This window comes from Sceloporus occidentalis, unplaced genomic scaffold (genome assembly GCF_023333645.1).
Source record: "Sceloporus occidentalis isolate IW3139 unplaced genomic scaffold, rSceOcc1.0.p SCAF_2, whole genome shotgun sequence".
Taxonomy (NCBI): domain Eukaryota; kingdom Metazoa; phylum Chordata; class Lepidosauria; order Squamata; family Phrynosomatidae; genus Sceloporus; species Sceloporus occidentalis.
The window spans coordinates 81,271,435-81,296,231 of record NW_028316982.1 but is presented as its reverse complement, the minus strand read 5'-3'; the positions used below and the strand labels follow the sequence as shown (position 1 = coordinate 81,296,231).

The window sequence follows — 24,797 nt, the reverse complement described above, 5'->3', positions numbered from 1 at the left end:
ACATGAGTGGATCTGAATACTAGTGAAGCAAAGAAGATGCTCATAATATTTAACATGCATTCGCTAACATGACATAGTGGTTTGAATGTTGGACTATGAGTCTGGAGACCAGGGTTCGATTCCCTGCATGGCCATGAAACTCACTGGGTGACCTTGGACAAGTCTCATGCTCTCAGCTTCAGTGGAAAGCAATAGCAAACCTCCTCTGAACAAATCTTGCCAAGAAAACCCCATGATAAGTTCACTTTAGGGTTATCATAAGTCAGAAATGACTTGAAGACACAACAATAACAACAGTGAAACATACAAATGATTATTTGCACTATTTGTGTTGTTCATTTGATTTGCATTTAATATATCCTAGCATTTGCAAACTGTGGGCTACTTTCACAATGTTCAAATTGGCTGTCATTGTCCTAAAATAGGACTACAAGAAGTTTCCACTATGATAAATTTCATTCTTTAAAATAGCCTGTTTTAAAGTGAAATCTGAATTTGTTTGTACTAAAATATCAAAGTTGACCTGAGACATGTTGCTGCCTTAGGCTTAACAACCAATTGGTAACCAGCAGCACATTTCTTTATCCCTGACAGACAAAATACAGTTAACACCAAAGGAAATAACTTTTTATTTGCATCCCTTTCCAGAGATCCAAAATCTGTTGCCAGAGCAGATGCCTCCACAGTACTTAAATAGTAAAACCCTAAACAGCATGGGACCACTTTGTTTAAATGAATATCTCTCCCTCTTCAGAAAGTCTTTCAGAGGGTAGAAAGGAGTAAGTGGAAATAAAATATCATTTGCAACTTTATCTGAAAAAGTGGATCATGGGTCTGCCTACTGAGGATGAGAATTATAAACTGTATAATAGTTCCCCAGAACTATCCATTGAGCCCATATGGATCATATTCCTGTTTTATGTCAGTGTGTTGAGTTTTCTTATTATTAGTATTTAATACTCTAGTGGATGTTCCAAAATGTCTATTGAGTATATGGAAAGTTCAGCTGGTCAAAAGAGCAGCAGCCAGATTGTTAATTAGGGATGGGTAGAAGGAGTGCACAACTCCTGTGTACAGCAACTCCACTGTCCGCTAGTCTATTTCTGGGGCAGTTCAAGTGCAGGTTGTAAGCCATAGAGCAATATCTACAAACAATTTCAGGTCCAGGTTTTCTGAAATACCCTCCAATATTCCACAGATGAAAACCTGGGCACATGTGGCCAAGATGGCAAGAGCCAGTGGTGCCCCTGTGCTTGTTGTCACCCGATGTGAGGGAGCAGCAGGGAGGATGAATTGGCTCATCACCCTCCTTCTCTCCCAGTGCTTTGCTTCCCTGCTCCCTGGCCCACTGGTTGCTGACCCGTAAGACTGCTGCATGTTGGGGTGCTGTGGCTTCCAATGGCCATTTGGGATCCATCCTAAGCAAAAGGTGCTGTGCCTCTGGACAACCATTTGGGGTCTCATGCAGCTGCTGGGCAAGTGAGGAAGGGACACAACACCCTTTCTTGTTTGCCCAGCTGTTGTGCCAGCCCCCTGCCCCCTGGGTGCACACCTCTCCTCTGGGGTGTCACATGGTGCAGTCCTCACTCCCTCACACCCCTAATGATGCCACTGGCAAGAGCTGTTAATGAGAAATAATATACAAGCTAGTAGAGGGTCTGGCAGTTTGCTTTTATCTAAAACCTTCTGTGAAGGGCAAAACTGTTCCCCGTTGTCTCCTCTGCCCCTATGTATGCACTTTAAACTCAGTTTGTAGCAGCTGAACTAAGGTGAGGACAAAGGAGGAAGTAAGAGGAGGAGAGAGAAACTAGAGCATTTTAAAGACAACTGAAAAAGTGGCACAGCAGAGCATTAATAGCAATAGCATTTAGCTTTTATATTTCTATACCACTTCAAAGTGAATTCAGCACTCTCTAATCAGAAAGCCAGTTGCTCCCAACAAGCTGGATACTCATTTTACCGACCTATGAAAGGATGGAAGGCTGAGTCAACCTGGAGCCCTCTGGGATGGAACTCACAGTGTTGTAGCTGGAGAACTGGCATTTAACCACTACACCACCAAGCCTTGTAATGGTGTTGACTTCGGATGTAAAAATTAAAAAATCCATGAAAATGCTGCACTTCTAAAACAACAATAAATAAATAACAATAATATTACAGGGCTGTTGAATAACCAAGTCTCAGGCCTGTAGGACAAAAGAGTCTCTTTTGGTAAGAATAATCTGAGAAAGGTAATTAGACAGAGGAATGAATTAAACTATATTTTAAGGTGACATTCATAAGAACAAATCTGCATATCTTTGTTGCTTTGGAAATGTTTTAACATGCATGGCTGGTGAGAATGCCAGATAATTTTTTTCTTTAACTAAAAATATCCATTACTTGCTTAACAATTCTGAACCATGGATCCTTCCTAGTTCGCAATATAAGAAATAACTATTCTTCCCAATTTAGCAGCATGGGACATCTATTCACTATCTTGTCTGTTTAAGATTGCATCCTGTCTTTAATAATATATGATTGATGGAAGGCATTCAGGGAACAAAGCTCAGTCATTATCAAGCTGGACCTCTCCATAACCTAGTGTGGAATTGTTGCTTGGATGGAGAAAGGAAGTTCAAGGGTCCAGGGGGAACAAGACAGAATCCCTTTTATTTGCCAGATGGTGGTGATCCAGACAATGTCATATACTCCCAAGGAATGTCCCCAAAGGGCTGGAGTGTGCACTTTAGCATCCAGTCTAAAATCCATGGTATGATGTCCTTGCTACCAACCATGTATAGCTGCTGTTAAACTCAGTGGAGTTAAGAGGGCTTTAAAAAAACTCACTCACAATTAACATGTGGCAAATTTCCAGTGAAAGTGCAGAGGATGTTTTCAGCAATAAAAAGATAAAAAGTTGCAAGACATATTAGGATCACAGAAACAGTGTGTACAACAAGACTTAACTACTCTTCAAACATAAATATAGCAGCACTCTGTGGTCCAAACAGGGGAAGGTGTCTGTGGAATGAGTTTTGCTCAGAGCATGAAAGGCTGGTATGCAGGTATATGAACAACAATCAATAGCAGAAACAGCCTAGGCACTGGGGCTGGCTTTTCCCTTCCTCTTGGAATACTGATACTGCCTTCTTCCCAGCATTTGCTTCTTGCTGCTTCTCTTTCATTGCTTTCCAGTTTCTTACTCCCATCTGCCTCATAACTTCCCATTCTTTTATACTAAGGTTTTCAGAACTTGAAGAAGGGTGTTTTAGAATATAGGCCATCTAACAATGCTATGGTCTTAGGGATTTTTAAATTTCCTTACTGAATTCAGAATCACTATAACAATCATTGGAATCAGTATACAGTGGACCCTTGATATCCACTGGGGTTTGGTTCCAGGTCCCCCCATGGATACCAAAATCCATGGATACTCAAGTCCCATTAAATACAATGGCATAGTAAAATGCTGTCCCTTATACAAAATGGCAAAAGTTTGGAATGTATACTTTTTTTGTTGCATATTTTCAAGCTGTGGGTGGTTGAATCTGTGCATAAAGAATGGATATGGGAGGTCCACTGTAGAAGAAACATTTGAGAAAAATCCATATTATTTTCTGTAGGAGTGCTTGTATTGTTGGTCCAATTGTTTTATCTATTGCAGCACATTATAATGAAGCTGTGGAGTTTGTTAGGATTGTTGAGTTCTGGAATGCCTTGTCTCAACAGAATTTAAACTTGCGGCTCTGTGATAATAGTAGTCTTTCTCTTCTCTCTTACCCTTCTCACCCCTTCCGCCCCCAGTTACCCTTTTCCCATGGTGTTCAGCAGCTGCAGCAAGAAAGATCTGGAAAACAGTTTGGAAAAAGGAGTGGGGATGTGTCTATTCAATTTGCCAGAGGTTAAGGAATCATTTGGTGGCCCAAAGTGTGGGAACGGCTACGTAGAAGAAGGAGAGGAGTGTGACTGTGGCGAACCTGAGGTAGGATTGTCACCATTGCTTGAAGTGAAGGCTGGAAATTCAGTTTAGATTACAACACAAAGCCAAAGTATTACCCAAAGTTCCTTGGTCATGGAATTCTTTGAAGGTTTGTCTAACTAGTAAACAACTACAGATTGAGTCTCTCTTATCTGAAATTCCAAAATGCTTCAAAGTTCAAAACTTTTTTCATGGCTGAGATAGTGACATCTTTGCTTTCAATGTACACAAACTTAGGGTTTTTTATGTACTTTATATATAGCACTGTAGATTTATACAGCGCTGTACATACAATCAATAAAATAGGCAAAATGAAACCTGCCTATGGTGTACATTCTACAAAATAAGAACAATATAATATAACATAATACATAATAATAGATTATAAGAGTCGATAAAATAAGCAGGCAACAAATTAAAAACATGAAATATAAAATATCAAGCATCAAATACAATCACATGATGCCTGGGAATACTTCCCTGAACAGTATAGTCTTCAGCACTGTTTTGAAACTGGTTAAAGAAGTGATGAGCCATGTTCGTGGGGGAAGGAGGTTTCAGGAGTGAGTGGCAGCAAGTGAAAAGAGATGACTCTGGGACAGGGCAGTGGAAATCCTAGGCTGAGACAGCAGACCTTGATACCAGAATGGAGGGCACGGGTGGGAAGGTGAGGAGAAAGAAGCTCAAATAAATAAGGAGGGGCCAGCCCATACAGGGCTTAAAAAGTCAACAAGAGAAGCTGATACTGAGTACGGAAGGGGAGGGGGAGCCAGTGAAGGGAAGACAATAGAGGAGAGATATGGTCAAAACAGGGAGCGGATGTGATAATGCGTGGAGCTGAATGCTGAACAGAAATTAAAGGATGGAGGTGAGAGAGAGGAAGGCGGTTTCATGCACAAAATTATTAAAAAATACTGTGTATAAAGTTAACTTCAGGCTATGTGTATAAGCCTAAAGATAAATGAATTTAATGTTTAGGCTTGGATCCCATCTCCAAGATATCTCATTTTGTATATGCAAATATTCCAAAAAAAAATTAAAAATCTGAAATCTAAAATACTTCTGGTCTCAAGCATTTCGGATAAGGGAAACTCAACCTGTATGCTGCTTTCCCCCCTTAAAATATGCAGGCTTTAGTGATCTACTGCTCCTCCCATTCTGCTACCTTATGTGGCTACCTCACTTGGCCTAATGACAGAGCCAGCTGTCTCTCCCTAAGAGTACCAGAATGAAATTGCGAAGGATACAGAAGAAATTTAGCTTCTGGGTCTGCCCAAGAACCTCTTGGCCAACAGATGCCTTCCCCTTCTGGCCATTGCCATTGCTGCTCTGCTTGAAATCCCCAAAGCATTGTCACTGTGTAAATGTACCTGAGAGAAGGTGGAAGTAGAGTGAGAGGCAGGTCTTGTGCCTTCCACTGCTCAAAGGAGAGGGAGCAGAGCATGGTGCCAAGCTGATTGCTTTGGATGGCTGCTAGCTAGCTAGTCCTAATGCCTACAGGGCTTTTTAAAGCCAGAATTGTAAGATAGCTGTGCTCTGTCAAAATCTGCCAACTATGACTATAGTTACTGGAAGTCCCTTCCTCTCCTTCTTGGGGGCTATCTTGTTTAGTGACTGCCCTTTCTATTCTATAGAAGGCAGGAAGAGATAATATTTTTGGCTGTTCTTTTGCTGTTTGAAGAAACAACATGATGTCTCTTTTCTCTCCTCTTTCTGTATAGCACTTTGCATCCCAACTATCTGCTAGCCCTTTTATCTCTCCCTGTCCCATCTCTAACTTAACTTTTCTTTCTATCTACATCCTACAAGTTTCTAATTTCTCTTTCTTTGTGCTCCTTCCTAATTCTTTATTTATGCATCTTAGCACTTCAGTTTGCCTCTTTGTACCTCATCTGTCATCTTGTACTCTGTGTCCATCTCCCATCTATCCTCTTGTACTTGATCTCTTGGCTATCCCCCTTTTCTCTTTGTATACCCACTCTCAATTCCTGTTTTCAGATATCAGTATGCTCTTCCTTTTTTCATGATAATTTAACCTTTCTCTTGTTATCTGCCACAATGTCAGCTTCAGTACAGGAAAGGGACACTATCTCATCCTTTACTTCAAGCTGCACAATGTTTCAGAACAACCCTGTAGGGAGATAACTCCTTCAAATAGAGTGTCTCCTTTCAATGTAACTTTATAAACAGAGGTGATGCCCTTGAAAACTGTAATTATGAAGGCTTAAAGGTTGGGTGGACTTCTGTGGTGAGGCATGTTCCCTGAGGAAGTTTGCACTGAAACAGCACAGTGATAAACTTGGAAAGAGGACAACAATTATGTCAATATTCCCCTTACCATTTCCTCTGTTTGCCCAAGTCTAGCCTGCTTCCCAAAATTCGCTGTCCTCTGACTCAATTGTTTTTAATGTAGATCTGCTAGCAGTACAGAAAAAAGACCCGATAAGATACCCTTCTTTGTTTAAACGTTGCCATCCACTGCTGATACTGATTTTCTCCCAGATAATCAGAATTAAATATATCTAGTCATGGTGGATTTGTCTTCTCTAGTAAATGTAGCACTGCATACAAAATAGACTGAGATACATAAAAATGGAAAGATTTTTCTTTAGATTTTTCATACAGTTTATTGGATTGATCCAAGTCATAAGCATTTCCTGACAGTTCGCTCATTCTTCTAGGCAGCAAAATTGGAGAAGCAGACTCATCTGCTTGTTTAAAAAACAGCAGAGTGTCTATAGCTGGCAAACTCATTCTAACCCTTGTATCTTTCTCATTTTCACACCTGAATGTTGCTAATACCTGCTAAAGTAAAAACCACTTATTATTGCCATGAAGCAGTTTGACCTGTGGCTTCTTCCTTTGTTTTGTTAAATGCCTTGGAAAATTTGTGACTCAAGTGTGATTGATTTTAGTTCCAATCTTCTACTGTAATCTGTGGTACCAGCAAATCCATTACATTAGTTAATGTTACATTAGCTAAGTAATTTAGTCTAGGATCCATACGTCAATACCACTCTAATCCTTGAAGACATCAAGTTGTTCTGTGTGCAGCTCTTCGTGAGGCTTGCATACAAAAGCCATATTTGTATTAACTATTGGAATCAAGCAGCGTTGCTTTTAAAAAAATTCTAGCAGACATGTTGAGGTGTCTGGGCTCACAAACTAAAGTTTTAAAAAATTATTTGGGTTCACCTCTTCCCAGGTTATCGGGGGTCAGGATGTGCGTCATGTGGACATGATGCCCCAACGCCACCCCCACACCGGCCTTAATGTCTGGTCTGAACAGCCCCTAACTCCTTCTGCATGTCTGGTGTGTTCCTATGTATTTAGAGGATACATTTGTATCTCAGCAAATGAGGTTGCTACGACTGCATTATTCATTTGTTTCATGGAGAAATCCTCAGTTGCATATTAGCACAGTTTAGCATTATAACTGGAGTGACTTAGTCTACTTTCTCAGTCCAAAGAAAGATATATTGAATCAAACATAACTGGATGTCCAGCTATATATTCCTAATAAGCACTGCAGTGTTTTAAGTAGAATGAAGGGGCCTCTTGTCACACAGAAGTCCTACTTAACATTAGTGACAAAGCTCTATTGTCTGATCAGCAGAAAAGGTTAGCAGCCCAGACACAAGCTTTTCCATCACTTTCCTATTTTGGTGGTGATGTGACACACTCTCTATGAAACAGAGTTTCCACATCTTTGAATTTTTTTCCAAAATAGAGTGCATTGCAGAATTGGAAGCAATTCTATGACTTAACAGATATCCCCACAGCATTCTTTTCTGCATTGGAAAATGGCTGCTCTTGGCCTTTCCCCATATGAAGAAATTCTCAGTACCCTACCACTACAAATCACAAAGCAGCACATATTTAATAGCCTAGAACTTTCTAGCACGATAGGCTTTGTCTACAATGTCATAAAGTAAAGGTAAAGGTTTCCCTTTGACATGAACGTCTAGTTGTGATCGATTGTAGGAGGCGGTACTCATCTCCATTACTAAGCTGAAGAGCCAGCCGTAATACAAACTAAATTGCAGGAAGATTTAAAAGAATTGCCTTCCCTAGTAATTCCATGATAAATCAGAAGGGTAGCAAATCAAGAATCCAACTTTATTGAAAGAAATGCAATTCCCCCTTCAAGATGCAGAAACTCAACCTGGAATGTATAGTGTATCCAAGAATGTGGCATCCAGTAATGTTGTTCTGTTTGCACCAAGTTTCTAATACTTGTAGAAAACCCAATTTCATCCCTATTCAAGTGTTAAATCCAGTTTTATACTACTGGGTGTAATGCATTTATCCAGGCCATTGCACTAAATCTTTCCCAGGTTCTTGTGCTTGGTTGCTACTGCTAGTTGTGTGGTGAGTACTAGGAACTTGCAACCATTAGCAGAAAACTGCCACTCCTTGTACTCCCCCCCCCACCCAATATCATTATATTGAACACAACGTGGACAAATCTGTAGTTTAATCATCTGATGTAGTGACTATGTGTATCAAATGGTGAACCATTGCCCCCTAACTAAGGACCACAATGCACAAACCACAATGATGTTCTTGCTGGCCACTTTTTTTCACAAAGTAGTAAGAGATTATTAGCTGATTTATAAATTGGCTTCAGAACTGAAACTGTAGCTGGTTTTGTGTATCTTTTTCTCAGGTCAGAAACACACCCCTACTCACTGAACCAAAACTCAACCTTTAGGTGAGGTCAGCAAATAAAATAAATTAAAATAGCAAATAAAATAAAATAAAAAATAAAATAAATAAAATGCAATTGTAATAATGTGGAAAGACCTCATCCTCCTGCTCCAGGCCTGAAAGTAGATTTGCCAGTTAACTCACATTTTCTATTTTATTCATTTCATAAAGTTTTAGTGTTCCTATCAGATTTTATTCTGTACCTTAGCGTTTTGGAGGACAACAATGCTTTTTTTAAAATGTTATTTTGTTTGTATCTTTGCTTTTAAAAAACAACACCGCCCCTTCACAAAACAGTTCAGTGCTGACTTTTTCTTTCTCCTCCCACTTCAGGAGTCAGTGATATAATCAGTTAGACAGCTGCTTCTTTAAGGGCCCTTTAAAAGGGAATAAAGGAGTAATAACTTGTGAAGATCCTTCTGACCTAGTTACTTTCCCTTATGTGTCCATGTAAGTACAGGTCGACCCCAGTTTGTTAAGGCAAAGTTAGGAATGCTGAGTAACAGCTGTATTTGTTGCAATTTGTTGAGTCCTTGAAAGAATTGCTTTTGAACATCGCTGATTTCACTTGCCATCCTGACTATAACCTCAGAAACAAATCCAGTATTTCCTAAGAATGCTCACTGGCTCAATCTACAGACCATACGATCATTATAACCTTCTGTGTGGTGGGAAACACATGATTAACTTGAACAATATGAGTCCTGGATGTATTCATTAGCAGCAATGCTGGTGATCATTTTTGTTCCAAATCTATTGTTTCTCTCAATACTACAAAATAAAGCCAGACATCTATAAATGCACACAACAAACAGGATAAGCCAGGTCCTTGGGGCATTCCATTGAAATAATTGCATATAGATGCTGGATGCAGCTGTTCCATTATAACAATGTCATTTTATACAAACTAACTCACATGGAATCTTGTGGTGTTTTTTTATTTGTTTGTTTGTTTGTTTGTTTGTTTTGCATTTCCTTCTGTTTCCCTTTCAATACCTTTGATATCTCAAATAACCTACGTTGAGATCCAGTGTTGTGTTGTAGTTTGATAACAGGACTAAGACTCTTTGAGTCCAGGGTTCCAATCTATCCTCATACATGGAAAGCCATAGGTAGCCTCCAACAAGTCATAGTCTCTCTCAGGCGTAAAGGATGGCAATGGCAAACTTCCTCTGAATAAATCTTGACAAGAAAACTCTAAAATAGAATTGGCATACATTGAATTTGAAGGTGCATAACAACAACTAAATTAAAATACTCTCCTTTGATTAAACATCAGATCTGCATTTTATGAACTTGAAGGCTTTCATAGCTGGCATCCATAGTTTGTTCTGGGGTTTTCAGGCTATGTGGCCATGTTCAAGAAGCGTTTCTTCCTGACGTTTTGCCAGCATCTGTGGCTGGCATCTTCAGAGATCAGATTTTTGTTTAAGGTGCAAAATAAAAGCACAATAGGCAATGAGTGATAAACGCAGAGAGATCACATTTCTAAGATTCAAAAATAATTTCAGGATTTAAAATATTGATTTCAGGATAAACTGAAGGTCTTTATAAGGACCAGTAATGTGTTTGGATTTGAATTTACTCTGGACCTTCAGGTCCTAAATACTATTGTAAGCCAGACTGTGCCAATTATCAAAGGTCATAGAATCAAACAACAAAAAGGGCCATCACATTCTTCAGTTCCAGCCATTTTGCTAAAATGGAGCCTTTCATCTCTCTAAAATGTTTATACTGTACAGGTTTTTCTTTACATTGCCAAGAAAGTGTAATCTTTTCCACCTTCAAGGGAAAGATCCTTGGTGACTGCTTTTCATGCTCAGCTGCCTTTCTTCATCCAGTGCCCTGTCACTGTTTAAACTAGAGATGATAGAGAATTCCAACGCCACCTGAATCAATCCACAGGCATTTCTTCTGACCAACATGAAAAATTGCCAAGAACTGGTTCAGGATATGTGGCTTTCCAGTAGATTCTGGATCAACTAGAAATATAGGGTGCCAGAAGGAAGAGAGGGGTATATTTTGCTTCCTCAGCCCTGAAGGCATTGGGGTTTTCTTTCAACTTTCCTCAGCAAAATGGAACCAAAATTAAACACCTTCCCTCTACAGTACAGAAAATAATTTATTTTGTTATTTTATTTTATTATATCTTTTCATTATATTTCAATTATATTATATTATATATTTTATTATATTTCAACAACAGGAATGAATGAAAACAGATACAAAATACAAACAAAAACTAATATCAACAGACATAACAAAACATATTACATATTAAGCCTTCCTACATCCCCCATAAACAAAACATGCATAAAATGACTTCCAGTCCTCCCTGCCTGGGGCTTCAATCACCAGTAGTTCTCTTCCTAAATTCTCCTTAAAGACATTCATTTTATTGGATTTTACTTGTATCCCTCCTTTTTCCATGACAGAATACAACTCAAATGCAGCCTTAGCTTTCAGAAGTGTTTGAATTTAATTGCAGGGGGAGTATAGGCAATGGATTGGCCAAGCCACCCTTCCCTCATCTCAGTTACAGGTACAGGGATAGTTTATGTAGTCAATAATGGAAGCCATTCCAGTTTCTCTACTTGACTTTGGCTGGAGCAGAATGAATTGGTTCCCCAGCTTTCTGCTAGATCTCAGAGAAGTGAAACAAAATGTTCCCACTCATCTTAATTACCAATCTTTTTGACATTTGAAGAGTACATTCTCCATTTATCTTTCATCAAGACTAAATAGCAGATCCATTTCATTTGACCAGCATACTAGTGGGGAAAGGATTCAATAGGTGAGACAGATACCAAAAAAATGAAATAATAGAAGAAATAGAAAGAATTGCATATAGGAAAGAAGAACCTATATGCTGAGTTGAGACATAAGCTCACTGTGGATACTCAACTATTCTTTAACATACGCAGTTTTGAAAAGTAATTTGGTGATTAATGGCATTGTATAATATGTAAATAATGAAAAGAAGAAGAAGATAGGAAATTATAACTAAATGGGCTGTTTTTTCTAAGGGACATGTGAAGGTTATAGTGGATAAAAAAACCCTCTACAGTGTGATACTGTGGCAAGAAGGGCTAATATCCTTTCAAGCTGCATTAAGAACAGCATTGTTTCCAAGACTCATGAAAGGCTGGTACTACCCTGCTCAGCTCAAAGATTAGATCTCATTTAAGTAGCATGCCACTTCTGATCAGTACAAGATAAATTGGAAACAATTCAGAACAAAACTGTAATGATGATAAAGTTCTAGAAGAAAATCACAAAGACCTAGTTCACACTGAGAAAACTAAATGCCAGGGAGAAGTTTTGTAGCCTAGACTTCTCTCTAAATTCTGGTTTTCTACATGCAAGCATTATCCATAGATATAGATGTATGGATGAGAATTGGGTCATTAATTCACTGCTCTGATGTGGTACATAGGTTCAGAGATCTCAGAAAAGAAAGAAAATGGTTGTTTAATGCCCAGTGAACAAACAGCTCTCACCATCAAGAAGTTCTTCCTAATGTTTAGGTGGAATTTCTTTTCCTGTAGTTTTAACCCATTACTCTAAGTCCTATTCTCTGGCACTGCAGAAAAAAACACTTGCTCCATCCTGAATATGACATCCCTTCAAATATTTAAACAGGGCTGTCATATCGCCTCTTAACCTTCTCTTCTCCAAGCTAAACATACCCAGCTTCCTAAGTCTCTCCTGATAGAGCGTGGTTTCCAGACATTTCAGCATTTTGGTCACCCTCCTGTGGGCATGCTTTGAAAACCCACTGGGTAGCACTGGGCAAATCACACTTTCTCAGTTTCAGAGGAAGATGATGGCAAATCTCATCTGAATAAATTTTGCCAAGAAAACCATAAGTCAGACTCAACAAATAAGGCACATAAGAGCAATATAAAACATTCAATATTTTTGAAAATTATTTAATGCATATTCATTAGAAATAAAACAAAGTACTGTACAGCAAATTTTTAAAAGCCCTTTCCCTAAACAGTGGTTTCTCAAAGGTCTGGGCGGAGGGGGGAGTGTAATTAGCCACTTTGAAAAATATAGTTCTGTTTTATATAAATATAATGTTCATTACAGTGGACATTCAGTGGCCTCACAGTTTTCTGTATCTGTCGGAACTGGAAATGAGCAGAGAGTCACCCTTTCCCCTTAAAAGTAGTGGGCCTTTTATCATGTACTTGTTTGAATACTAGAAGATTAGTTCCATCTGTAAAACTTATTTTGGTTTGAAGCCTCAACACTTAGTATAGAGTTTTCCCTGAAATCTAGGGGAAGGGACCTTTTGTAGTTGTTTTTCTTTCCTCCTCAAGGCTTTGTGCAATTTACTTACCAATATCCTTTGGAAGCATTCAGCAAGATAAAACTAGTTCATAATAATGTTTCTCAATATATATGTATGAAAGAACAAAGAGCTTAGGCAGGGTTACAAGATGCCAAACCTTGTGTGAATGTGTTGAACGTACCAGTTCCAATTAACCTCTCCTTCCCCTTTTGCCTTGATGACTTCTCTTTAGGGATGCAAATCTGTTATTTCATTCTCACACATGATAACAAACCATTTCAAAGTTTTCCCCCTTGCAGGAAAAAGTTTTTTTCCAAAAGTTTTTACATGTATTTCACTGATTGTACAATATAAATATAAATATATTTTAACCAAGATTTTTTTAATAAAAAAATTCAAGCAAGTTTTTGAGCAAACAATACAAATGCATTTTTTGCTAATGATGATTAAAAAGCACTGATCGGTTTACTCTTGTGATAGAAAAATATTTCTTAACAATTGATAATTGTTTCAACAGGGGCCATCGTTTTTTTTTCACTGTCAGAATGTGGTTTTTTTCATGTTTCCCAGGATTGGGCTGTGCCTATCTAACCCACATCTAGAAACAAATTGCTTCCGAATCATTTTTCTTTCTTTTGTTCATCTTCCTCTATTTCCCCTTCTTCCTTCTCTTTCCCAGAATTTTTGTTTAAAAAAACAATTTGCCTGTCCCAAACTCCTACTAGCTCTCAGTTAGCAACTTAGTCCTCTGGTCCATGTTGGCTTTTCATAGCTACAGCTTGTTTTCCTTAGTCTTCGCTTTCAAGGTTGTGCCCCTTGAATCAGTTCCACCATATTCTAGCTCATGTATTTGTATTGTGTTCATTCGATCTTCTGTCTTAAATGTTAACTGCATATTGTCCATTGTTCTTCAGGTAAGCCACAATTCAGAGAATTGCACAATTACATGCCTCTTGCAAACAGGCTAGTCCTCAAAGAGTGTTCACTATGCATATTTATTTTTTATGTGTCACAGTATATAAATATGCTTCCGAGAAATAGAAGTGTGTGTATTCCTTGGAAAAATGTGCTAAGACATGTAGATGCCATGAGTAAAAGATCATTTATATGCATATAGCTCAAGTCGATGAGGCGTAGTGGTTTGAGCACTGGACTATGATTCTGGAGACCAGGGTTCGATTCCCACTTGGACATGAAACCCACTAGGTGACCTTGGACAAGACACATGCTCTCAGCCTGAGGGGAAGGCAATGGGAACCCTCCTCTGAACAAATCCTGCCATGAATTAGGGTTGCCATAATTCAGAAACAATTTGAAGGCACACAACAGGGAGAGAGAGAGAGTTCAAAACAGCGGCATGGAAAGTGTGCTTACTCGTGCTGTTCTTCTAAACTTCCTTCTATATAATGGCTGGTGGTTCATAACCATGACATCCAGATCCTTAACTGTGATGATATTTGCAACACTGGATGGCTGCCCAGCATGATGAGGCAGAACACTGTCTAAACCAGGAGTGGGCAAAGTGCAATCCCTGGACTGCATGTAGCCCTTCTCCAAAGGGCCCTCAGGGTTCAAAATTACTCCCAATGCCCTCTGGGAGGAAGGAAGCATTTTTTACATATTTGGAGGTTCCCACATACCATTTTTCTAATACAGGAAAATAACCAGGTAATGATTTCAGGTTGTTTCCTTTTATTAAACAAGTCCATTCCTGGACCTAAAATGGCCTAGAGAGGCCTAGGAACATGAAAAAGTGCTCTTTCTAAAATATTTTGGGACAACAAAAATTATTTTCCCCCTGAAGTCAGATACAATGGCCCTCCTAATGAACACCACTAGCCTCCCTTCATTGTCCATCCCAGTTTAAATCAGGGAGTGAACAAAGCAAAGCCCACGGGTTATATGTGGCTTCTAGGGACCTCAAGCATAGCCCACACACCTGTACATCTCCCTACCTCCCAATTTTTCCTGACTTAAAAAAAAACTGATAGGAGCCATCTGGAGCCATGGGCAATTTCATCAAATAACTTGCCAAACTGTTTTAGATTGAGGGGTGCTTGCCTTTTCCCCTTCCCCCAGTTAGTCACTTCTGTTTTTGGGCATCATCCTAGACTAAGAAGACTGGGGGACCAAACACTTGACAAAATTGTCACAGAGCCCCTAGAAAGCACGGAGGAGCCTTTGTCAATTAAAAAATATATTGGGCTGGAGTGGAAGGGGGGGATACTGCCTCTGGACATCTGATCTAAACTGTAAAATCAGGTTGACTTATGGATTCAGTTCTTCTCTGTACAGATGTTCTATTTAATGTGGCTCTTTCATTTATTGTCCCCTTCTTTTAGGAATGTACAAACCAGTGTTGTAATGCTACTACTTGCACTTTAAGACCAGGAGCAGTATGCGCCCATGGACTTTGCTGTGAAAACTGCATGGTGAATTTTTGTTTATGCATACAGGGTGGGCAGGACTCCATTCAGAGGTATAGTGAGTGCATTTCCAGTGGATTCTTGAGTGCTGAAGAAGTTGCCAGCACCTTGCCTACAGCTTTAGCTATGAATCTTTTTGCCACTTTTCACAAAATCCAATTCAACACATCACAGTTTCTCCCATATGACAATGTGCATTTTTATTTTATGCATAAATTTCTAATATTAAAACAACAAACAGTAAAGGTTTATGCTCACTTAAATAATACCACCATTGCAGAGTCATTTGAGGTTTAATCTGTATGCTTTTGTGTGTGCAATGTCAAAAAGCCTTGTGCTTACCCGTTAGTGAGAATGAAAGAGGCCCTTTGGAAGTATATCGTAAACAATTGTACAGTATATCAAAGAAATGCATATAAAGTGCTGTGACGCCTTTACACTGTGCTTAATGGCTGCTAGAGTGCAGAGTCTTAGGAAGATGTGGGGGGGGGAGAGCATAAATTTACTATGCAGTGCATTTTATTGATTAGAATTAAAATTACTTCTTTCTTCCTGCAGCTGAAGGCAGCCGGCATCTTATGCAGGTATGCCAGTAATTCCTGTGACCTTCCCGAATTCTGCACCGGAGGCAGCCCTCATTGCCCAGCCAATGTTTACTTACATGATGGGCATTCCTGCCACAGGGTGGATGGATACTGCTATAATGGCATGTGCCAAACCCATGAACAGCAATGCATCACACTCTGGGGGCAAGGTGAGCTTCAGCTTCTGACTGTTCTTGTGACATTTATTCTCTGGACATTTCTTTAGCTGTTCTGTCTCTCTCTAGATATTTATTCACTCCCTAACTATATATCTGTTCTCTCTAGATATTTATTCACTCTCTAGATAATTATCCACAACAGCAAATCTATGGGATATGATGTTTGGAGGTGGTAGGTCTTTCAAGATAGTAAGCAGTTCTGGGTCCTTCCTTACTGCGAGATAAATCATTGTGATTACACTTTGCACATGAACCTTTTCTCACTAGTAGTGCATTTCCATCTTGCACTGCTGTCAATAAGAATTTACCCCTGAAGGCAAATAAGTTTGCACAGCCAATAGTCACTGGCCAGTCTGTAACTGATAACTCAGAAAAGTAACTTTCCAGGGACTGGTTAAGAATGAGCTGCAAGAAAGAGGATAAGACCTGCAGGGAATTATATCCTCCACCTGTGATACAAAAACACCCCAACTTATTTGTGTGGCCTAAAGAATTGTGACCACTAACCATTTTATCCAATTTGGCTTCAGGTTCTCATAATCATTTGTAGCTCAGTGTATCAACTGATCCACAATGAATAGAGGGCACACTCCTGCATACTGCTTGGGTCATAGCCCAAATTCTTAAACCAGAATTTCACATATGCTTAAGTGCAAATTGGATCATTGCAGGCTCCTTCCAAACAAGAGGTGACCACTATTAGCCCTTTCCAAAGCCATGTCCACTGGGAACATTTGAATCCTTTCAGGAACTGAGGTTAATGTACCTTGCCTCAGTTTACTTAACTGTAAAATGCAAATGTTAGCCCACTTTTCAGAAATAATTACTGTAATGCTTGCTTAAGCGCTCAGAGATTTCTGGGATGAAAGCCACTGTGTGCATGTATAGTATTAACTATGCAAACATAACTAATAGATTCTTCTGAATTAGAATGCTATCATGCCATCAATTGTATTTCTATCAGTACTAGAAACTGGCTTGGACAGTTTTCAACTGACATTGCATTTCCAATCAAGGACAGTGGCATTGTACTGGAAAACTTCATATCCACTAAACTTAATTTGCATGTTAATTTGTATGTTTAGGACTTCCTCCCAGTCTCTGCTCCTAACATGCTGGGTTACTTTCCCACCTCTCAGTGCTCATGCCTTCTGTTCTTCCTCCATTCTCCTTAATTTTCCATGATAGCTCCCACCACTTCCTCACCAGTGGCCCTGCAGGTGAAGCATCTGGAAGCTGAAGGCCAAAAAAAAAAATCTGGGAACCCAATAAAAAGAATTAATACTTTAGACTGCAAAGGAAATTAGATTGATCAGGAAATCATAAAAAGGTTCATTGACATAATGAGTTAAGGCATAAGTAAAACGTACTTCTGGACACTATGCTGCTGCCACACTGCAGAATTAATGCAGTTTGACACCACGTTAATAGTTCTGCTTTTATTTTATGAAATACTGGGATTTGTAGTTGATTAGGCTCCAGAGCTTTCTGGGAAAAGTTAAGTATCACAAAACTGCAAATTCTAGAATTCCATAACACTAAGTCATGGCAGTTAAAGCAGTGTCAAACTGCATTAATTTTGCCTTGTAGATGGAACCTTTTACCACTTAAATGTGAAGACTCCTTCCAAGAAAAGTTAAGTGGTTTCAGTTCATCTCTTTCATTGTATAATTTAGGCCCCATTCACACTATGGAAATAACCCGGGTTATTTCCATGACATTCAGACTGGCCCTGAATGCAACTGGCGCTGTTTGCGGGTGGGGGGGTTGTGGGAAAAAAACCACTTAACCCGGGTGCATTTGACACAGGGTCCCTTACTGCATCTTTTTTTAAGTGTCACCGCCACCGCTATTTTCTCTCCAGCGGGTTCAGTGTGACTGGGGACAGGGTTTAAATTGCCTCAGAGAGATTCAGGGACATAAAATGTAGGGGGAATTCACACTTACATTTTTGTCCCATGGAGATCCGGATCTCCATGGTGATGCAATCCTGAAGCGATGCTCTTAAGTATGTTTTACGTCCCTGAATCTCTCAGAGGCAATTTAAACCTTGTTCCCATTCAGACTGAACCCACTGGAGAGAAAATGGTGCCATTTCCAGTACTGCTGCCACACAACCCGGTTTGATTTGGTAGCATACTCACACTACTAAAGATCCGGATTGCTCCGGCACTTAAAAAAAGATGCGGTAAGGGACCTGGTGTCAAATGCACTGGGTTAAGTAGGTTTTTTCATGACCCCCCCCCCCCCAGCAAACAGCCATTTGGGGCCAGTCTGAATGTCACAGAAATAACCCGGGTTCACACTGCTTTATTTTTGTAGGGTGAATGGGGCCGTAGGGAGAGCATTGCTCTAGGATTGCATCACCACGGAGATCCAGATCTCCGTGGAACAAAAACGTAAGTGTAAATACTCCCTTAATTTCTAATATTGTAAGTGTTATAATTTAAAAGAAAGAGTAGTAGTGATTTTAGTGGTAGTAGCAGTAGTAATGGTATGGTTTTCACTGTATTCAGCTACCTGTAGGCACTATTGACCTACCAGTTGACTTGCTATTCAACAATTGATCAGCAAGCTTCTCTTCAAGGCAAAACTATATTCAAAGTTAGGTCCTTTTTAAAAGTGTATTGCTTTGCCTTTTTTTAAAAAAGTAAAACTGAAACTTTTTAATTCTTCATTTTTATAAAGTCACATTGCTATAGATTTGTCCTATTGATAGTGATACAATTGAACATTACGTGCATTTGGATATTATCTACTGCTTCTATTGGCATATCCAGCAGGCACTTAGATATGCAGATAAATCTATTGGCAAGAGAGGCATTATTGATTTTCCTGGGGAAAAGGAAGCATTAACTTTTAACAAACTGGAACTTTCTTGGCTGTCAGATAAATGAATCCTTACTTGAAGGGCATGAGTATGAGCAAGGGTGCCTGTACATTTTTCAACTAAATCAATTGTGATAATGAAGAAATATAAGTATCATTAACATTGGCACAATGTTGGCACAATCACCTAGAAGGTGATGCCACTGGATTTCAAGAAAGCCGGTTTTAGCAAGTTCAGGGAATTATTGGATGGAATCCCATGGGTAAACATGCTAAAGGAAAAAGGGACCCAGAATGGGTGGGAGCTCTTGAAGAATGAGTTGCAAAATGCACAACCACAAACAAACCCATGGAAGAAGAAAAATCAGAAAAATCAAATGTGACTACACAGTAAAGTCAAAGAAGAAGTTTTTGTTTTTTTAAGAGAAGTATTTACAGTTGGCCCGCCGTATACACGGATTATTCATCCATGGGTTCAAGCATCTACAGCTTTAAAATATTCAAAAATATATTAATTCCTAAAAGCAAACCTTGATTTTGCCATTTTATAAATGGGACACAATTTTACTACACTACTGTATATAAAGTCACACTTGAGCATACACGAGGGGTCCTGGAACCAAATCCCAGTAGATACTGTGGGCCCACTGTGTATAGAGCTGTGTATAGAAATGTGAATGTTGGACTATGATCGGAAAAAACTAAATGCACAGATATAGGATGGGGAATAATGGCTCAGCAGTACTACATGTGAAAAGAACCTTGGAATGATTGCTCATTATAAATTGAACATGAGCCAGCAGTGTGATGCTGCAGCAAAAAGGGATGAATACTATTTTAGCCTGCATTAATAGAAGCATAGGCGTGTTACAGACCGCCCAAAATGGGCGGTCTCGTGCCGCTGCCGGTTGCTGTGTCCAGGAACCGCAGCAGCCAAACCGCGCGGTTCCCGGGCACAGCAAGAAAGAAGTGCCAAAATGGCACTTCTTCCTGCGCCCCGGAAGAGGCGCCACAAGGCGCGCACTCGCAGCACCACTTCTGGTGCGCAACGTCCAGACGCTGTGCGTCCGTGACGTCAAAATAGCGGTGCCCATCTGTATGCGGCACCGCCATTTTGATGTACTTGTTACGCACGAGGGGCAAGGCGCGTCAGGAAGCACCGCCTCTCGCGCGTAACGACGGTGCCCCATAGGGCCCATCCAGAATGTGCCATAGTTTCCAATGTAAAGTCAAAGGCTTTCATGGCCGGCATCTATAGTTTTTTGTGGGTTTTTCAAGCTACGAGGCAGTGTTCTGCCTCATAGGGAGAACACAGCCATTCGGGCTATTATTTAAAGGTCCCCTTCCTTGGAGGTCTTTAAACAGAGGCTGGATGGCCACCTGTCGGGGATGCTTTGATTTGGATTTTCTGCATGGCAGGGGGTTGGATTGGATGGCCCTAGTGGTCTCTTCCAACTCTACGATTCTATGATTCTATGCCATGTTGTTGAATGGCAAGGCCCTGAGGCCTGTGGCATCCTTAGGGTTGGTGTCACCCAGTGCAGTAACTCATGGTGTCATTGACCTCCTCCCATTTCACACCATACAGAATCCTTAGCGATGGTTTTTGCACCAATGTTAGCCATACATCATAATCCCCATATAGCACTGAGTGTAATGCTAATAGTTGTGACATAAACAACAAGCAAAATTAAAATCATACCTTCAAATTATGATATCATATGTACAACCTAAATGTATTTACAATAGCATATGCACAACCTATATGCATAGTGAAAATTTGGTTAAAATGTGATGTTTTAAAGAAAATTTTAAAAGAATTTAAAAAATTAAAATTAAAAAAAGTAATTTAAAATTTTGAAATTTGAACTTTAAAAAATCCTGGGACCTCTTTCTCCTCCCACTGATATTCACTCCACTTCCACCATCTCTTAAAGCATTTTAAAGGGAAGCATATGAATTATAGAATCATAAAATAATAGAGTTGGAAGACACCTCAAGGGCCATCCATTCCAACCTCCTGCCATGCAGGAAATCTCAATCAAAGCATCCCCGACAGATGGCCATCCAGCCTCTGTTTAAAAACCTCTAAGGAAGGAGACTCCACAACACTCCAAGGGAGTGTTTCACTGTCAACAGCCCTTACTGTCAGGAGGTTCCTACTAATGTTGAGGTGGAATCTCTTTTGCTGTAGCTTGCATCCATTGTTCTGGGTCCAAGTCTCTGGAGCAGCAGAAAACAAGCTTGCTCCCTCCTCAATATGACATCCCTTCAAATATTTAAACAAGGCTATCATATTACCCTTTAACCTTCTCTTTTCCAGGCTAAACATCCCTAGCTCCCTAAGTTGTTCCTCATAGGGCATGGTTTCCAGAACCTTCACCATTTTAGTCACCCTCCTTTGGACAAGCTCCAGTTTCTCAACATCCTTTTTGAATTGTGGTGCCCAGAACTGGACACAGTATTCCAGGTTGGGCCTGACCAGAGCAGAATAGGGTGGGACTATTTTCCTTGATCTAGACACTATACTTCTATTGATGCAGCCTAAAATTTCATTGGCCTTGTTAGCTGCTGCATCACACTGTTGACTCATGTTCAACTTGTGCTCCACTTGGACTCCCAGATCCCTTTCACACGTAGTCTCATTCAGCCAGTTGTCACCCATCCCACAGCCCATTTCTGCCAGAAAAAAATGGTGTTTGAGAAGCAGTGGTGTCACACACACCCCTTACTGTGTCACCTGGTGCATTCCTCATCCCCCACACCCCTCTAGTGACGCTACTGCCTGAGGCCTTGCCATTCAAGAACAGAACAATACACAGATTAACATGTAAATCACTTTCTCTCAACCAACAGTATATATACCCCACTCTCTTCCATGCCAGCATTCTGTAAAGATCCCAACCACAGCTGCTGGCAAAACGTCAGGGAAAAACTCTTCTAGAACACAGCCTCATAACCCGAAAAACCCACCCAAAAAAACATAGTTTCTAAGCTGAGAGAAGTAATAGTCCCACAATATTCAAGGGAGCCCTGGTGGTGCAGTGGTTAAATGCAAGTACTGTAGCCACAAGGCTGTGAGTTCAACCCCTGGCCTCCAAGGTTGATTTAGCCTTCCATCCTTTTGTAGCTTGGTAAAATGAGTACCCGGGCAATTGGCTTACAGATTGTAAACTGCTTAGAGAGTGCTGAATTCACTATTAAGCAGTATAGAAATATAAATGCTATTGCTGTTTTGTGCTGGTCAGGCCTCATCTGGAGTACCATGCTCAGTTCTGGGTGTCTCATTTTAAGAAGGATAAAGACAAGTTGGAACAGGTTCAGAGGATAGCAAGACTGATAACTGAACAAAACATATGAGGAAAAGTTGAAAGAGCTAGGCATGTTCAGCTTGGTGAAGAGAAGACTGAGGAGTGACATAAATGCACTCTTTAAATACCTCAAGGGCTGTCACAGAGAGGCGAGGGTAGGCCTATTTTCTGCTGCCTCAAAGAATAGGGCCAGGTTTAATGGTTTGAAGTTACAGGAGGGTAGATTTTGATTAAACATTAGAAGGAACTTCTTGACAGTAAGAGCAGTTTGGCCTTGGAATCACCTAGAGAGGTGGTGAAGTCTCCTTCTCTGCATGTCTTCAAAAACTGGCTGGACAGATACCTTCTGGAGATGTTCAGGCTGGAGACCATGAAATGAGCAGGGATTTTGAATCAGTGACCCACAACGCCCCTTCCAACTCTGTGATTTTATGACTCTATATGCGTTGTTTTAGGGCCCGAATAAACAGACAAAAAAGCCTGCTTCTGGGTAGCTTCAGAGCATGGTGTTTTGACAACACAAGCTCTGAAGCCACTTGGAAGCCAGCTTTAAGCCACCCTGCTGCCCAGATATGGGCAAACTTCCAGGCACTCTGAGGGCACAGCATTTACATGCCACATGCCACTGGAGCATCATGAAGCTGGCTTCCAGCCGCTGCTCGGGCAGCAAAGCCGACTTTTTGCCAGCTTCAAGGTGGGTTGTGCCCATGGGGTGTGCTTGCTCCGGCCCCAATCCAGCTTCGGAAGGGGCAGCTTGAAGCCTCCCCTTTGGTGCAGTCTGTTTAGCTCCTATGTTATGGAGAACCAAGAACCCTTGGTATAGAATCTGCTGAAAATGCAGAAGGTATGTGGATATTTCCATGAGACTTTAGATACAAACTGTTTTTTCTTTCTGAAAATGAGCATCAAGCAGTCCCAATAGTACAGCAGTATTCCCAAGCACATCTTACAATGCCATACTACGCATGTGTACTCAGACATCCCTTTCTTAAACTTGAGCTTACTGCTCAGTAATTGTGTCTAGGAATGCAGTCCTAATCTGATGCAGAGGCAAATTCCATGGTTGTTAAAACTAGAACACATCATCATATGAGTTTTATGGGCAAAAGGCTTTTTTTAATTTAAAAAAAATCCCATAATTAAGACTCTGGGTGCAGTAGATTAAAGTACAGCGTTCTTTAGTTTGTTACAAGTGAACATAGTGAAAATGTAAGGCGATTGTTTCAGATCTTTTCCTCAAACTTGCTACTGCATCTTAATAGTATTGATCCATGTCGGAAAAATCCAAAGAAGACTTTGACCTTTACACCATACTGATATTATTCACTTAACAATACAATGTTCTGGCCTTTTAACAAATACATTTATAGCTGAGACATACTGAAATTTGTTGAGTATCCCATAAGTTTCAGGAAAAACTGTTTGAGGGCTGCAGTTGAAGGGAGAAGCTGGGCAGCATGTATAATTGTCCTACATGGTTGTTTGCAGCCTGACCTTTGTCTGTAGATGCTGGTGCACTGCACTGCACTGAAAGCAGACGCTTCCCATGGTGTTAATTCAGCACTGAACCAGTGTGGGGAGTGTTTTGGCTGAAAAGCAGATGCTTTATGTCATTGGTTGCTTGAGGATATCCCTGTAGTTAGTGAGAAGAGCCCTAACTGTTGACTGTTAACACAAGCTGAAGGGCATTCCCCATTGCCTATCTTTCATAGATAGATATAGTTCAGAAGCAATGATCCAAAATTCCTCTTGATGATGTACGCTGGTGTAACTTCTGTTATGCCAGTGCATCTACTTTCTTAGTCGTTGCAAAATGGATATCCAGTATTTTCTTAAGCAGTGAAATCCCCCCTACACACACACACACAACTGTACATGAGGGTTGGGGTTGTTGGCCTTCCAGGCATCATCTGTAGGAAGAACTGTAGCCCTCCTGGCCATAGAGGTGTACCCTGACCCTGAACATCTGTATGGCAGTGGGGTTGGAGGTACACTTTGCACTCCAATGGCAGTGAATAGGACCTAAGCCTGAATAAAATTGGGGAAAGCCATACTCCTTACTAAATAACAAAGTGTGGAAATGCAAGTAAATTCTCCTGACTTTCATGGTTTCAGAACAATGGGCAAATTCATGTATCACTACCTCATAGTTTATGCTAATCCTGGTTTGTTACTTTATTCATTAGCTATTCTGCAGATAATCAAACAAACCAGTTTGTGCCCCCCCCCCCCATTTCAAGTCTGTTTTTCTCTCGCCACTTTTGTTAGTTCCTGTTTCAAGTGAGCACCTAAAAAAAAACAACCAGAGCAAAACAACACCTGTGGATTCAGATACAAGCCATGGTTTCAACAAACCACCATTTCTAAACCAGCAGCAAACCATGGCTCCTAACTGTGGTTTCCAATTGGCAAATAAACCATTATTTGTTTGTGAGGATGGTCCACACATAACAATTTAACAAACCACAATGTTGATCACTATACTATGCAAGCCCAG

The 24,797-nt window shown here is 40.2% G+C and overlaps 1 protein-coding gene across 1 annotated transcript in view; it reads left to right on the top strand.

The window, feature by feature from the left end:
• ADAM12 (ADAM metallopeptidase domain 12) overlaps window positions 1-24,797 on the top strand; it is a 297,265-nt gene that overhangs the window by 241,221 nt on the left and 31,247 nt on the right. Inside the window, exons 12-14 of the mRNA XM_089510130.1 lie at window positions 3,787-3,964; window positions 15,314-15,403; window positions 15,956-16,151. Of these exons, the coding sequence (XP_089366256.1) occupies window positions 3,787-3,964; window positions 15,314-15,403; window positions 15,956-16,151 (464 nt within the window). The remainder of the gene's footprint in view (window positions 1-3,786; window positions 3,965-15,313; window positions 15,404-15,955; window positions 16,152-24,797) is intronic.